Source organism: Cololabis saira, chromosome 21 (assembly GCF_033807715.1).
Source record: "Cololabis saira isolate AMF1-May2022 chromosome 21, fColSai1.1, whole genome shotgun sequence".
NCBI classification, from domain to species: Eukaryota; Metazoa; Chordata; class Actinopteri; order Beloniformes; family Belonidae; genus Cololabis; species Cololabis saira.
The window spans coordinates 34,874,545-34,891,780 of NC_084607.1; the positions used below are offsets into that span (position 1 = coordinate 34,874,545).

The window sequence follows — 17,236 nt, forward strand, 5'->3', positions numbered from 1 at the left end:
GAACATGTGTGAAGTCTGAGATCGCTGAACACTGTGACTCTTTTAATGGGTTCTATTTGTAGTTTCACTGTTCTACCACTAGATTTTGTGTGTACGCATGGTCGGAGTTGTGCTTGAATTTACACGCGTTCCTACGCACAAGTACAAGTTGATAAATTCCATACTTTGCGTGGGAATGTTCTTACGCACACATTACGCACAGATCTGTGCGTACACACGGTTGATAAATGAGGCCCCAGAGACCCAAGATTACAACTGTGACATTGATAGGGTTCTGCAGAAGAAGATAAACACATCTATGTACACAAAACTGATGCATGTAATTAGGACGGTTCCAGAGAAAAACATCAGCAGCGCTTCAAAAAACGTATTCATCTCTTAATTTAGGGAAGAGGATTACCTGAAAGAGTCCTCAACAAAGGTGGTGCATATTCGTTTCTTGATGATCTTGGGAATCCAGCTCTGCGAAAACAGACATGTTGTTAGAACGGCAGATAACTATACTGTTTTACTTCTATGGTATTATTTTATGTGTTTTATAGACAGACTCCAGGGGGAAATGAAGAACTGTATGGACTGCGGGAGGAAGCTGGAGCACCCAGAGAAAACCCCCACAATCAGTAAAAGTACTTGGGAACTATCTTTGACAACATGCTCAGGTTTTCCAACAACACAGAGGAAATTCTGAAGAAGTGCCATCAGAGACAGTTCCTACTCAGAAAGCTCAAATCCTTTGGAGTCAACAAAGACATTATGACAACATTTTATTATGCTTTTATTGAAAATGTGGTAACCTTTTCTTTTACATGTTGGTTTTATTTGATTACACCGCAGTACAGAAACGGCCTGTTGGGCACAGTGAAGGTCTGCTCTGAAATCACCGGGCAGCCTGTAAGAACTCTCACTGCCCTGTGTGACCAACAGATAATAACACAGCAGGATCTTACAGGATCCTCCCACATTCTGTGTCCTGAGTTTGAGTGTCTTCCCTCAGTACTACTGGTACTGGTACTGGTACTACTGGTACTCCCTCAGGACCAGACTCCTGCCCAGGTACTGGTACTACTGGTACTCCCTCAGGACCAGACTCCTGTCCAGGCAGCAGGACGCAGAGGAGGAAGTCACCCTTTGTCCCTAGAGCTGTCCAACTCCCAAACTCAGCATCTTCATCTATTTTATCATCAATCTATTTATTGTTTCTTTTTTACTCATCTTAACCATTTTTAGACCCCAGAAAGCTAAGTGCACTTTAAGGCCACGTTTACACATAGCCAGGTATTTACACAAACTGATATTTCCCCCTCTACGTTTTGAAATATACCATCATTTACAATAACCTGCATAGATAGCTGTTAAGGTGCTATGAGCAGCCAAACCTACAGGGGGCAGTGTAACGAGAAGATAAAGTCATGCTAGCCAATCAGAATCCTGGAAAAAAACATCAACAAATGACACAAGTAACTTCCAGTTACTTCCAAGATGAACCAGAGTCTTTGGTTTGGAGTGACAGAGAAGTGGAGTTACTTTTAAGTGTGACTTTAGAATATAAAACAAGTAAAATACAAGAAAATATTGACGGTTACAAACTAATTGTAAACACAGGTCGCACACATGACGCTGGTGACGTTTCTGTTGCATAATGTGACGTTCTGAAGCCTAAATGTCTGTTTCCCTCTTTTTTGCAAATCTCCACTTTGGCCGGAGTTTTCAGAAATGATGGTTTTTGGTGACTTTGAGCTTCGTTTTCGTGTAAACGAACGGCCAAAACGCATGAAAACACCACCGTTTTTGCTACGTGTAAACGGGGCCTAAAACACACGTAGTTTAAATGTTGAATATCTGTTATGTGCAATTGTGTTTTGTTTGAATGTCCTTAAGCTGCTGTCATGCCTTTTAAATTGCCTCTAGGGGACAAATAAAGTGATTTGAATTGAATTGAATTGAATATATACGTATATATATATATATATATATAAATATACAGAATATTTACAAAAGGTATTGAAGGTATTGATTATGGTGATTCAGCGACATATAGAGGCATATTCAGCATTAGTGAGTGAGTAATGGTTTTCTCCATGACTTCATCGGTGCTGCTCATGGTTGTGCAGAATGCAGGATCCATTCTTCTCTGCAACATTGCTCAGCTCATTGAGGTTTGTGGATATTCTCTTCTACACAACTCTCTGATTATTGCATGTTTCAACATTCGGATGTGGATGTGCTGCTGTGTTTGGGATCAGTTCTTGTCACATGACCCAGTTTAAGTATCTTCATCTGTCAGACAGATGTCCTCACATTCTCAGAGTATGAGTGGTTTTCTGCTGAAGTGCTGTTTGCTGTTTGTTTCCTCCAAACATGGTTCTGGACATTAAGACCCAACATCTCCACTGTGGTCTCATCTGTCCAGAGGACGTTGGTCCAGGAAATCTGTACGTTCAGACACAACTCTGCAAACCTAAACCACGCTGCCATGTCCTTTTCTGCTGGAAACTCTTCCAAACAAACCGCACTGGTTCAGTCTTCCTCTAACTGCCATAAACTTTAAAATACAGTGCATGCTGAGACACGCAGGGTCTGACATTTAGCTTGGGTTTTTGGGTTCTTCGGAGCATCACACGGTCTAAACTTGGGTTAAATTTGGAACGTCCACTCCTGGGAAAACCAACAGCTGTTTTGAATGTTTCTTAGTTGTGAACAAATCTTTCTCCCTGTAAAAAAAAGCATGGCCAGTCCAGATTGATTAGCAGCAAAAAAAACTTTTTTTTCTATTTGGAATCAGATTTAACTCTGAATGTAATACTTGCATGGCTCATCATATGCAGGCTACAGTAGGTTTGCTGCTGGGAAAAACACCCTCAAATATTCTAAACTGCAAAAACAAAGAAACTGAGCGATAAAAGCCTTGATTAAGACTCAGCTGAACTAAATAAACACACTGTTAATTACAGAATGCTTTGCCACCAGTCAAATTTAGAAGAATTTAAAGGGAAGAAAGTATAGAGACGAGGAACAGTTGCAGTATCTGGTTTCGGGTTTGATGAATGAGCTGTATGCAGTGAGTTTTGAATAAAGACATGGTTGAATGACATTAAGATATTACATTTGTTATCAGGCTCATCTCTGTCTCCTCAGGATATGATCAGAAGCCCTGTGGGGGAATGTGTGGCTGCTGTTTATGTGTAATTATCATAACGACATTACTTCATTCACAGAAAAAGGACAATAACCTATGCATAATACAAATAACAGAAAGTGCTGCAGCAGCAAACAAAGCATGCAGAGAATGATAATCATGTTTTGAACCAGCAGACAGGGATTCGGGTTGAGGCATGACTGTCACGCTGCAAAAAAATGCAGAACACACACGCATGGGTACACGATGTGCGCTTGCATGCAGAAAAAAAATTCTTGGCAGATTACACGACACGTTTGAGTTTTATAGCACCTTAGAGAGTTATTTACTGCTTTAGATGTTGAATTTGTTGCAACAAGTTAATCTGCCATCTTAAATGTGATTGAAACTGGCTCAACTTGTTTGTTCAAAGCTGTTAAAACAAGGACAAGGAAAACAAGTGCTTGTTTGTAATCACACTTTCCCTCTCCATTACACCCACGTTTTCCAAACGCTGGCCTGCATGTTTTAGATGTTGCCATGCTTCAACACCTGATTCTAATTTATCGGCATCATCAGGAAACACTGTGTTACTTCATCACAGCACTGCAGGACTACCATTCTACAACTGTAACACGGACACATCTGGACAGCCTGCCGGTCCATCACAGAACCACAACGAAGCAGATAACTGTACAAACAAAGACGTAAGATGAATTCAGAACCATCAATCTCCCCAACATGCATATTATACTGCTTTAGTTTTTGACCAAACTGTCAGGATTGGTGTTGCTGACGAGAACCCACATGCAGGAAAAAGCAGAAGCTTCATTCAAAGTCCACTCATAAAACAAAAAGTGCTGCGTAGCAGGAATTCAAATTATGCTAAAGACCTCCATTACCAAAAAACAAGAGGAATGTAGTCCAAAAAAACAGATCCAGAAACAAAAAAACAGATCCAGAAACAAAAAAGCAGACAGATGAACCAGCAGAGAGGAAGGGAAAGCCAAGATGCTGGCCGTTATTCAATTTCATGTGAGGGACCGGGCAGGCTGGCAAAAAGGAATCAGGCAAACGTTTTCTTTTTTCAAAAGAAAGGGGTTTATTTACCAAGACCCAGGCAAAACCATTTTATAAAAATCAGGAAACTGGGCCCATAAAAGAGGTCACCTAAATCAAACTGAACGTAGGAATTTAACATACTGTACAGTAGCAACAAACGTCTAACTGAACAGATCAACAAATTGACCTTGAATTGGACATACTGTAAGAGGGAGTTTTATTGGTTTTTACAACCAATACCTCCCTGTGTTTAAAATAGACTTTGCTCTTTTGTATGTTAACTGATTATAAAAGTTATATATTAAAAGTTTGATGGAAGTGAAAATGCAGTGGGCAGTGGAAAGGTACCACCATTCGGCGGCTCAGGAGGGGTAAGCGGACTTTCCTTCCTATGAGGAAGCAGAGCCCTTGAACTTGGAGGTGGGCTTTGCTGTCATTGGGCCTGAGGTCACTGAGGTGGTTAAGAGGCCCCTGGGTGTCAAGGCACCAGGGATGGATGACGTCCACCCTGAGTTTCTTAGGGCTCTGGATGTTGTGGGGCTGTCCTGGTTGACATGCCTGTGCAACATCAGGTGGAAATTTGACAGTGCCTCTGGATTGGCAGACCCGGGTGGTGGTCCCTCTCTTCAGGTTTTGGACAGAAGGGTGTGCTCCAATTATAAAGGGATCACACTCCTCAGCCTCCCTGGTAAGGTCTATTCAGAGGTACTGGAGAGGAGGGTCTGCCGGATCGTCCAATCTCAGATTGAAGAGGAGCCGTGTGATTTTCGTCCTGGCCATAGAACAGTGGACCATCTCTTCACCCTCAGCAGTGTCCTGGACGGGTCATGGGAGTTTGCCCAACAAGTCCACATGCGTTTTGTGGACTTGAAGAAGGCATTCGACCGTGTGCCTCAGGGACTCGTGGAATCCCTGGAATTTGGTGGCCTCAGAATTGGGTCTCTGCTTTTTGCAGATGATGAGTTCTGTTTTGCCTTTATCGTGCCTTCAACCTTCAACTTTCGCTGGAGTGTGAAGCGGCTCGAATGAGAATCAGCACCTCTAAATCCGAGACCATGGTCCTCAGTGGAAAAAGGGTGGAGTGCTCTCTCTGGGTTGGGAATCAGATCTTGCCCCGAGTGGAGGAGTTTCAAGTATCTTAGGGTCTTCACGAGTTAGGGAAGAATGGAGCAGGAGATTTATAGGGAGATCGGTGCAGCGTCAGCAGTAATGTGGGCTCTGCAATGATCTGTCATGGTGACGAAGGAGCTGAGCTGAAAGGCAAAGCTCTCGATTTACCACTCAGTCTACGTTCCTACCCTCACCTATGGGCACGAGCAGTGAGTGGTGACCGAAAGAACGAGATTGCAGATCCAAGCCGCTGAAATGAGCTGCCTCTTCCCACCTCTTCCTTCCTTGGTGTGTGGGCTTTCCTTTAGAGAGAGGTTGAGAACCTTGGTTATCTGAGAAGCTCAGAGTAGAGCCACTGCCCCTCCACATCGAGAGGAGCCAGATAAGGTGGCTTGAACCTCTGGAGAGGATGCCTCGTGGAAGCGTTCCTGGTGAGGTTTTCTGGGCATGTCCCACTGGGAAGAGACCCAGGGAAGACCCAGGACATGCTGGAGGGACTATGTCTCTCGGCAGGCCTTGGAATGCCTTGGGATCGCCCCGGATGAGCTGGATGAAGTGGTTGGGGAGAGGGAAGTCTGGGCTCCCCTGCTCAGGGTACTGCCCCTGCAACCCGACCTTAGATAAGCGGAAGAAAATGGATGGACAGTGTGAAGCCCAGGGCTGCTGCATGTTTTTGTGAGGGTAGTTCACATTAGCTACCCAAGGGAACACAGGGAGAACATGCAAACTCCACACAGAAAGGCCCTTTCACCAACCCCACCCAGGGTGCTGAAGTCATGGGGGAACTTAACACTCACTCAGCACCCACAGCGCCCCGCCGGGTTTGAACCCAGGACCTTCTTGCTGTGAGACGGCTGCACTACCAGCTGCGCCACCGTGCCCTCTGTTTTTATTTATCAAAAAATGCGGCTTTATTCCAAAACGGAAAAATAATTTTTGCTAATCCATTTTAATTTGAATTATAGTACAGAATTGCTTCCATAGGATATAAATCCAGCCAAGAAGAACGGGTCTGTAAGTATAAGTTTAATTTTGCTGTGGGTCAAGGGCGACTGACGCAGTTTTGGAGCCAGCCCCTAGTGGTCACACGGAGAACTGCATTTCTACACTGCTTTCAAAAGGAAAATGAATTGAATTCACATTTACAAATGCTTCTTCAAACATGCCTTTTAATGTGTCATCTAGGTAAAACATGAAAAGTAAGAGATTTTGGGCTCTAGTGGCCCTTTATTCAAGTTGCAGACAGGGAGAGGTCAGAGAGAGAGAATGGGGACGACATGCAGCAAAGGTGCGCAGGCCGGGATTGGAACCTGCAACCAGTGCAGGAGGACTGTAGCCTCAGTATATGAGCTGCTTGCACTGCACCACCGAGCAGCCCTTATTTTCTTTCAATATAAAACTATTCGGAAAAATATTAGGAATCCAAAGTTTTGCCAGGTTACGGTATCAAACACACTTAAGAAGCTGGGATTAAGAAACACGTGCAGATTGAAGCTACAACGTGACACCAGAACTTGATTTTCTAATGAAAGAGTTATGCCTTTTTCTTCCCAGAGGCAGCACTGTCATTAACCACCGCCCGGGGCGCGGGGCGGGACTTATCACCTGGGTAACCAAGTAGGCCGGTCTGGCAGACACGCTGTTTCCTGTACCTGGTCCAGTCAGTGTTGTACCAGCAGATGTGTCTGCGTTGGAATATAAAGACTAGGGATGGGAATCGAGAACCGGTTCTTGTTGAGAACTGGTTCCCAGTGTTTCAATTCCTTGGAATTCCCTAATCGATTCCAGTGGGCACGAATGACGTCACCAAGCACGTTGCGCAACGTGCGCATTCGCGCCCAGCAGGAAAACACGGGGACAAAGCAGCATAAATGCTCGAAAGTTTGGTTACATTTTACCAAAAAGGATGACAACAGGGCAATACTTGCAATGTGGACATTTTAACAAATGGGGGAAACTGTTAGGACTCGGCCGGCTGGTGCGCTGGGAGCGCGGAGTCAGCCGGCGTGTGGTAGAAGAGCTGTGCGCTCTCGACACGAGGACGTGCCAGGCGCTCCGTCGGACAGCGGAGCTCCTGACACAGCTGCAGCATCAGCTCATCTATGGAGAAGTTAAAGAGCAGTCACCGCTAGCTTCTCCTTTCATCAAGGCAGGGAAGAGCATCAGGCCAGAATAGATGAATGTTACCAGCATTGAAGTTTGTGGTGTTGAACATGTTACTGGACATTCTTGTGCAGTGCTTTACGTGGGCCGGTACGCACCAGTACGGAGTACCCACACTTCTCAATATTAGCCTCTAGCGTACCGGGACATTTTACGGCGTACCAGGACTTCTCATGACCTCATCGTACTCTGTTCTCTCCTTGCGATTTGGCTATACAGTGGCGTCGCCATGACAACGCGACTGCCCCTCGCGAGACGAGAATGACGTCACCAAGCACGTTGCGCAACGTGCGCATTCGCGCCCAGCAGGAAAACACAGGGACAAAGCGGCATAAACGCTCGAAAGTTTGGTTACATTTTACCAAAAAGGATGACAACAGGGGGACAATACTTGCAATGTGGACATTTCAACAAAGGAAGGAAACTGTTAGGACTCGGCCGGCTGATGCGCTGGGAGCGCGGAGTCAGCCGGCGTGTGCGCTCGGACACGCGGACCAAGATATAAAACAAAGTTGATACTAAAATTGTTTGTTCTTCTTTTTTCCAAATGAGAATCGATAAGAGAATCGATAAAGAATCGAATTGTTAAGCAGAATCGAAAATGGAATCGGAATCGTAAAAATCTTATCAATTCCCATCCCTACTAAAGACGTCATGGTGGTTGTACGTGAGACTGAAGCAGAGCCCTGGACTGTTAAAGTCCTTCATCTGCCTCAACCCGGTTCCTCTGCGACTACATGCCACTCATAAATCTGTGACAGAGATGACGGTTCAGGCTGAATAATCAGGATTACAGGTGCTCTGACTCTTTGTTCAGATGTCTTAGCTTCTTAAAGGTTTCCCCCAAGGTTTCACATCAGGCTTGCAAGACAGCCATCCCAGGAGGGCTGAAACATGCAGTTCCTTGATCAACTACCCGGGCTTTGACCTCCACACTTACTACAGAGATAAAAACATTAACAGCCTGGTACAAAAAACTGTTTGTTCTCCATAGCTAGAGTTTATATCACTGAATTTATATGTACCAAATCAAGACAAATTTTATAAAGTCACAAATTTATATGTAATTAGTGGCTTTTTGTTTCCTTTGAGGGACGACTACATCACTGTCTGATGTTTCAGAGAGATGATGACTCTTGTTTCACAGATAGGATGGCCTATAGGTATGGAGCTAGAACAGTCTCATAATTCACAAATGCACACGCCGATCCACAAATGCACAGGACAAGATTCACAAATGCACAGATCGATTCACATGTCCGTAGGACAAGATACACAAATGTATTTGATGCACACACAAATATAACCTGATTTACAAACATTTTTTTGTCTGTGAGCTGCGCTGGATTTGCGTGTGACCTTTGAGACTCCCCTGACGTGACTCGATCCACAAATATGTTTTTTTAACATGGAAGGATCTGAAAACAATCAGATATCTTCCTTTGTTTCAGCCAATCTCAAAAGTCACACGCAAATCCAGCGCATCTCACTGAAGTAAAAACGTTTGTAAATCAGGTTATATTTGTGTGTGCATCAAAAATACATTTGTGTATATTGTCCTACGCACGTGAATTGTTCTGTGCATTTGTGAATTGGTCTGTGCATTTGCGAATTTTGTCCTGAACATTTGTGGATCGGCGTGTGCATTTGTGAATAATGAGACTGTTCTAGCCCCATATATAGGTGGCTGGCCTGGTGGCAGCAGTGCTACCTGACTGGCTGCCATCAGTGCCCAGATGCCCCAGTTCTGACCGAGAGGAGCCAGCTGAAGGGGTGAAGGACCACTTCAGCTGTCACTATTTAGAAAACTATTCTTGATGTCACAGAGGATTTGTCCAGTTGTTGTTATACTGAGAAAAAAGCAGCTGGATCAGAGGAAGAACATCTCTAAGAGGAGAATCACTGGTATCCTCAAACTCCTGGAGAAAACCCTTGTTGCACCTTACTGATACCCTAGTTGAGTCCCAGCCGTCCGTCACCAGCCCAAACAGACTGGTCCAGTGTTGCGTCACTGTGTACAGGATCAGCTGAGTGACAACAGCGTGATCAGCACGTTTGGCCACGCCTGCTCATCCCTGTGATGCAGTGTTGTGCATGAGAACGTTAAACTGAACGCAACATGTTTGCACATAAAGAACTTGAACGTGAACTTGTTCATTCTGCAGATCACAAACTGGAACTTGAACTGTTCAGATTATGTGAGTTTCAGCTTCACTGTTTAGGTCCAATTATTACGGAATACATTTCACCACATTTAAAATACTCAACGAGATGACGACTTCACACTACATTACCCACAATGCAGTAGAGATGCACCGATTGATCGGCCACTGATCGGTATCGGGCCGATAATGCCCCAATCGGTTTTGATCGGAGATCGGAAAATTATAGTTCAGAGCGGCCGATCACATGACGTTTACAACAACAAACCCCCGCCCGCGCGGGTGTTCCCGCATCTCATACCGAGGTTTCCCAAGGGGGCGTCGGCCTCGCTGGTATGGGAGTTTTACAATGTCTGAAAAGGACAACAAATTTTCAGTTTGCAAAGTGTGTCCAAAGTAGATACCATGAGGAGGAATGTTACAAAAGAATTTCAACACAACAAAGCTGATAAGACATTTTAAAGTTTTTCACACAAAGGAGTATATTGAGTTTCCAAAGTTGGCTGCAGCTAAGGCAGGGAAAGAAAAGGAGGTGCAGCAACGCCGCTAACTCAGCTGTAACAGAGACCTATAAACGACAGCAAGAAAAATAAAGAACTACATCATAAGGTAATGAATTCATGTGCTTTGCTCTTCAGCCGTTTTCTGTTGTAGAAGACATCGGGTTTAAACACGTTGCAGCTTGGATCCGCGGTACGCGCTGCCGCGTCGTAAATATTTACCTGATGAAATCCTGTCAGAGTTTTACCAAACTATATACAGTCCAAAGCCTCACGCAGGACGACAGTCGTGTCAGTCGCTTCACGAGTGACATTTGGGGTTCTAGTGTGAAGAGTTTTGCTTCACTCACAAGAGTTTCCTCACACGCGGCTAATGCTACCGCTAAAGCTTTCACATAGCTTAATAATTCATAATTAATTGTTATTTTAAGATTTAATTCCTCTTTCCACAAGAAAACTAAGGTTTATAGTTTACAACTTGTATCAACTCTAAGAGAGTGACATGTCTGCTGTTGGTGCACATGTTGTACATAATTATTACCACAGGAATGTTTAAGCTAATAAGCTACACTTACTCTTTGTAAGCTGAGTCTAAGTCGTCTCTAAAAGTCTCTAGAGGGTGAAAGATTTCTCATTGCTCAGCCTGCAATAAAACAGTCAATTCATGATACTTTCTCATCTCCTAATTTTTATACCTAATAATACAATGTCATTGTTGTACATGAGACAACACTATTGACGAATTTATGGATTTCTCGATGTGATCGGTGATCGGCAAAATCGGGATCGGCAGATACTGGTTTTCGAGATCCGTGATCGGTGATCGGCCCTCAAAATCCTGATTGGTGCATCTGTAGAATGCAGTTCACACACCAGCATAGCAACGGGCACCATCTCCATGGCAACGGGGGCCCGAGCCCGGTGCTATCTTTACATGACCAGTGAAGAGAGAGACGTTGCAGACGCAGCGTCAGCATGACGTCAGATGATGATCCTTATCATTATTTGCGGGAATTTTACACATCGTCTCTCAAAGAGTCTGACGGTAAAAATCTAACCTTTCTGTGCTAATTATGTCCACCTGCGCTGAGAAAACAAGTCTGAGCGTCTGCCTCGTCAACTTCACATTAGAAACGTCATGTGGAGTTAAAGCATCCGTCCAGTGTGAGGAAATATCTGCAAGTCCTTGACAACCAAACAAAGTGATCAGGAAAGACCAAGAAGACCCAATAGACCCAAACGACCCCAGTCACTGCTGCTCCTTCAGGGGGAGGATTTACCTGCAACAGGTAGAAACACTGATAATGAAGATGATAACTGTTGGAGATTTACAGCCTCTGAGTAAAGTTGAAAGGCCACTAGGACAATACATGATTGTATATAGTGAACAGTTTTAAGATAGGGAGGCGTTTCATTCGTACGTCTCACCTGAACTAGTTCAAAGTGAAAATGGTGAACTATGAACATGAAGTGTTCATATTGAAACTAAATGAACTGAACTTTGAACTAGTTCATGAGAAGTATGAACTTGCACAACACTGCTGTGATGTTGCATTAACACAATCCTGACGGCTGCATACCATAAAAACACCTGCCTTAAAAGAGAAACCTGCTGATGGTCAGCTCATCCATTATCTGGCTGCAGCTCAGCCTCTCACATCCTGGGAAAGTATTAATGGGAGACTTAGTTTTGACCACATGATTATGTTTTCTCCTTGGCTTCTTTATTTATCTATTTTTTGTGTTGGAGAAATTTTGTTTCTGCACTCCAACTATGCAGCAGCAAGAAAGAGACACAAGACAGAGAGAGGTTAAATTCAACAATCTTACTTGTACAAGGAGTAGTCAGGCAGCTTAACATAAGTGTCAGCTTCCTCCTGGCTACTGAAGTTAAAACAGACGTATACTCCATAGTTACAAATCAATCATATTGAAAGCATTCAGTCCAAGGTTTATCTGATTCAATCACGACTGCTACTATGACAGTCAATCACAGTCTTGTTACATCCATTAGGGAAATAGTGCCTCTTCCAACACTCTTCTAGTTTGATAATTAGGTCAAAAGTTGCTTCTAACACTCATCTTGTCACAGTATATTTCCACTTGTAATTCTGTGAGTATAATGATAGTTACAAACATTATAAAACATAGATCATTACACATTACACATACATTTTCATAACATGTTATTAGATAAATAATGTTTTGCATGTATTAAGATGAGGCGGTTTCTCTTTTAACACGTAGACCCACTACCATCAGAGACGGGCGATGGGGACTGTTTTGCACTGCTGTAGTTATTTTAATGCATAGCGTGAACAAACTTTAGTTACAGTTACAGTTAGGTGACACTTTTCACACAGAATCTGGCAAAAACGATCAAAGAGGAAGCCGTTCGGACAAATACGGCTGCTGTTTGTAGAGAAGTGAGCTTGAAGCAGCGCAAAAGTGTCAGTTTAACCTGCTACAGCAGACCTTTCTGAACAAGAGCATTCCAGAGAAAGGTAAGGCCCTTCCCTGTTCCTATTGTTATTGTTAGACCAAAGGAAATTTAAAGGAGAGACCAGCTGGAAATAATAACCCCAGCACGCAACAAACACCAACAGGAGGGGGCTGAAGGGCAATTCCAGAGAAATCCAGCTCCCCAGCCAATAATCAGAGACCGCCGGCATTCATCTGCACTTCTACGGTGATGTCGGCACATTACATCATTTTGCTCCACAGAAGTTTCTCAAGTATTCCAGACCAAAGTAAAAGTTTTGTGTCAGGAAATGTTTTTTTCTCATGTCATGTAACAATGATGTTACTCGTCCATTAAAGAGAGAAAAAACCACCTATGAAACTGGCCTGGACAGATGAGTTGGTTTCTCTAGAAAAGATGTAAAATAATGTTTCCATAGTAACGTGTTAAACTAAAGAGCGTGCTGTTATCACATCTCAGGTGTCTTCAGTCTTTAGTCAGTCAGTCTGACTATTTAAAGGGGTTAAAAGTCATCACTCTGCTGGTTTGGTATGGTGGTGTCCACCTCACTGAACATGGAGCAGAGAACGTGAAGGAGACAGTTTTCTGAGGAGGTTGGAGAGAACCTCCTAGACGATCATGCTGAAGGTGAAGACTAGGGCTCTATGTTTTCACATGTGCAGAAATGAAGCCTTCAAAGACAAGAAGAATGTATCTCCTGTGAAATTTGGAGTGAAACTTGGAGGAGACTCGGGTCTGTTCTGGGCCGTCTTGAATCTGTGCAGGTCCAATGAAACCTCAAGACCATCAAGACGTTCTGGGGACAAATGTTCTGCCCAGTGTCAGAAAGCTTGGTCCCGGGTCACAGGTCCTCCAACAGGACAATGACCCAAAACACACAACTAGAACCAGCCACGAACCACTCAGAACCAAACACTGTTCCAAACACTGTCCTTCTGAGTCCTGATCTAACACATCAGTGGAGACATCTGAAACCCTTCAGACCTGAGACTGCTGGAGCAGGTTGTTCATGAGGACCAGCACATCTGTCTACAGGTGGACAGGTTTCACTGAGTTAATCACTGGATCTAAGTCCATCCATTCATCCATCTTCCGCCGCTTATCCGTTCCCGGGTCGCGGGGGCAGCAGTCTCAACAGAGATGCCCAGACTTCCTTCACCCCAGACACTTCCTCCAGCTCTTCCTCCAGCTCCTCCGGGGGGAGTCCGAGGCGTTCCCAGGCCAGCAGAGAGACATAGTCTCTCCAGCGTGTCCTGGGTCTTCCCCGGGGTCTCCTCCCGGAGGGACATGCCTGGAACACCTCCCTAGGGAGGAGGGACATGCCTGGAACACCTCCCTAGGGAGGAGGGACATGCCTGGAACACCTCCCTAAGGAGGAGGGACATGCCTGGAACACCTCCCTAGGGAGGCGTCCAGGAGGATCCGGTACAGATGCCCAACCCACCTCAGCTGACTCCTCTCAATGTGAAGGAACAGCGGCTCGACTCCGAGCTCCTCCCGGGTGACCGAACTCCTCACACTATCTCTAAGGGAGCGTCCAGCCACCCTGCGGAGGAAACTCATCTCTAAGGGAGCGTCCAGCCACCCTGCGGAGGAAACTCTTCTCTAAGGGAGCGTCCAGCCACCCTGCGGAGGAAACTCATCTCTAAGGGAGCGTCCAGCCACCCTGCGGAGGAAACTCATCTCTAAGGGAGCGTCCAGCCACCCTGCGGAGGAAACTCATCTCTAAGGGAGCGTCCAGCCACCCTGCGGAGGAAACTCATCTCTAAGGGAGCGTCCAGCCACCCTGCGGAGGAAACTCATCTCTAAGGGAGCGTCCAGCCACCCTGCAGAGGAAACTCATCTCTAAGGGAGCGTCCAGCCACCCTGCAGAGGAAACTCATCTCTAAGGGAGCGTCCAGCCACCCTGCGGAGGAAACTCATCTCTAAGGGAGCGTCCAGCCACCCTGCGGAGGAAACTCATCTCTAAGGGAGCGTCCAGCCACCCTGCGGAGGAAACTCATCTCTAAGGGAGCGTCCAGCCACCCTGCGGAGGAAACTCATCTCTAAGGGAGCGTCCAGCCACCCTGCGGAGGAAACTCATCTCTAAGGGAGCGTCCAGCCACCCTGCGGAGGAAACTCATCTCTAAGGGAGCGTCCAGCCACCCTGCGGAGGAAACTCATCTCTAAGGGAGCGTCCAGCCACCCTGCGGAGGAAACTCATCTCTAAGGGAGCGTCCAGCCACCCTGCAGAGGAAACTCATCTCTAAGGGAGCGTCCAGCCACCCTGCAGAGGAAACTCATCTCTAAGGGAGCGTCCAGCCACCCTGCGGAGGAAACTCATCTCTAAGGGAGCGTCCAGCCACCCTGCGGAGGAAACTCATCTCTAAGGGAGCGTCCAGCCACCCTGCGGAGGAAACTCATCTCTAAGGGAGCGTCCAGCCACCCTGCAGAGGAAACTCATCTCTAAGGGAGCGTCCAGCCACCCTGCGGAGGAAACTCATCTCGGCCGCTTGTATCCGCGATCTTGTCCTTTCAGTCACTACCCAAAGTTCGTGACCATAGGTGAGGGTAGGTGCGTAGATTGACCGATAAATCGAGAGCTTCATCTTTCAACTCAGCTCCTTCTTCACCACGACGGTCCGGTACATCGACCGCATAACTGCGGACGCTGCACCGATCCGTCTGTCAATCTCCCGCTCCATTGTTCCCTCACTCGTGAACAAGACCCCGAGATACTTGAACTCCTCCACCTGAGGCAGGACTTCTCCACCCACCCGGAGAAGGCACGCCACCCTTTCCCGGTGGAGAACCATGGCCTCGGTTTTGGAGGTGCTGATTCTCATCCCTGCCGCGTCGCACTCGGCCTCAAACCCGATCCCCTCCGGCCCCTGGCTACGTCTAGAAATCCTGTCCATAAAAATGATGAACAGGACTGTTCATAGACTGTTCATCAGACTGGATCTACAGGACTGTCTCAGAAAATTAGAATATTGTGATAAAGTTCTTTTTCTTTTTCTATTTTCTGTAATGCAATTAAAAAAACAAAAATGTCATACATTCTGGATTCATTACAACTGAAATATTACAAGCCTTTTATTATTTTATTATTGCTGATTATGGCTTACAGTTTAAGATTAAGATTCCCAGAATATTCAAATTTTTTTAGATAGGATATTTGAGTTTTCTTAAGCTGTAAACCATAATCAGCAATATTAAAATAATAAAAGGCTTGTAATATTTAATTTGATTTGTATGGAATCCAGAATGTATGACATTTTTGTTTTTATAATTCCATTACAGAAAATCACTATTCTAATTTTCTGAGACAGTCCTGTATGTGAGTGACTCAAACGATTCCGAAACTAAACAATTAGAGTCCATTGTTTTTGTCCAGTCTAGTTTTATTCGTTTTTTCTTCTCTTTCTTGATTCTTTCAAACAGCAATTCAAAACAGGTGTCTGGTTTTCTTTAGTCAGCAACTTCTTATTTATTACTTTTGTTAGTTATTTCTGTTATTGTGGGTTTTCTATCTAAATGGAATAACATAAAAAAAATGTGTCACGTTTTTATTGTGACGTAAAGTAAAAATAACTTGGACATATTTTCTCCCTCAGACCTCACTCACTCACATTCCTGCGCACGTCGTTCCTGGGAGTCGAATCTGTCTAAGATGCAAACTTGATCTTGACGCATAAACAGACACGGACCTGCAGCACTGAGGCCAGCAGCACAACTGCTGATTTTACGTCTTATTTCAAGTGTGACCAGGTTGTGTCCTGATGCAGTTCCACTGTCTCATATCGCTTTAATCCCCCTCCGTCTCCCCCCACCCACCACGCAAGCGCTCTGGCAGGGCGCACTTTTACGCACATACCTGGTCTTTCTCCTTCTGGCTCCCCTGTTTTCCGCCTCCTGCCTCCTTGTCTGGGACCGGGTCCTTCATGGTGTCCAGATGCACCACAGTCTGATGGCCCAGCCCCGGCTCTGCCGGGTTGTTCCTGCAGCTCCTCCCCCGGCCCCGGCTCTGCCCGGCCCCCGCGCCGCCGCCGCCGGCTGGAGCTGCGCGTGAAAGCAGCAGGGAAGGAAGGAAACAGTTTGTCCAAAGACAAGTATGTTACAGAGATGTTTATAACATGTTATTCAATGGAGGAGTGGAATAATATCCCTTTGACATCTAGTAATTATAACCATCAGCTCATCAATTACAAAGTTATCCATAGATTTTATTTATCAAGAAAATGCTGTCAACTTAGAATAACCACAAGCCCAGTCTGTTCTTTATGTTCTTTGAATATAATTGGTACATATACCCATATGAAGTGGGAATGTCCAGGTGTTAACTCCTTTTGGCGCCAAGTTGTAGATAAGTTATCTGAGATTGACCTTCATACCTTGTCTTCCTAATATTATACTGTTAAACGATGACTCTTCTATCACTCTAAATAGAATTGAGAAGAAAATATTGTTTTGTGGACTAACAGCAGCTAAGAAAATTCTAGTCATGATATGGAAAACTCCAAATGTTTTGAATATATGTCACTGGTTTTCATTATTTTCTGCTATCAGGCGCCACTACTATGGAACCAACTTCCAATCTGGGTTAAGGGGGCTGACACCACCTCCACCTTTAAAACTAAACTTAAAACATTTCTGTAATATT

The 17,236-nt window shown here is 45.0% G+C and overlaps 1 protein-coding gene across 1 annotated transcript in view; it reads right to left on the reverse strand.

Annotated features, from left to right (window-relative positions):
* trpm4a (transient receptor potential cation channel, subfamily M, member 4a) overlaps positions 1–16,616 on the reverse strand; it is a 66,038-nt gene extending 49,422 nt beyond the window's left edge. Inside the window, exons 1-2 of the mRNA XM_061712867.1 lie at positions 16,451–16,616; positions 401–462 (exon numbers count right to left, since the gene is read on the reverse strand). Coding sequence (XP_061568851.1) covers positions 401–462; positions 16,451–16,519 — 131 coding nt within the window. The 5' untranslated portion in view covers positions 16,520–16,616. The remainder of the gene's footprint in view (positions 1–400; positions 463–16,450) is intronic.
* Positions 16,617–17,236: the final 620 nt, after the last annotated feature.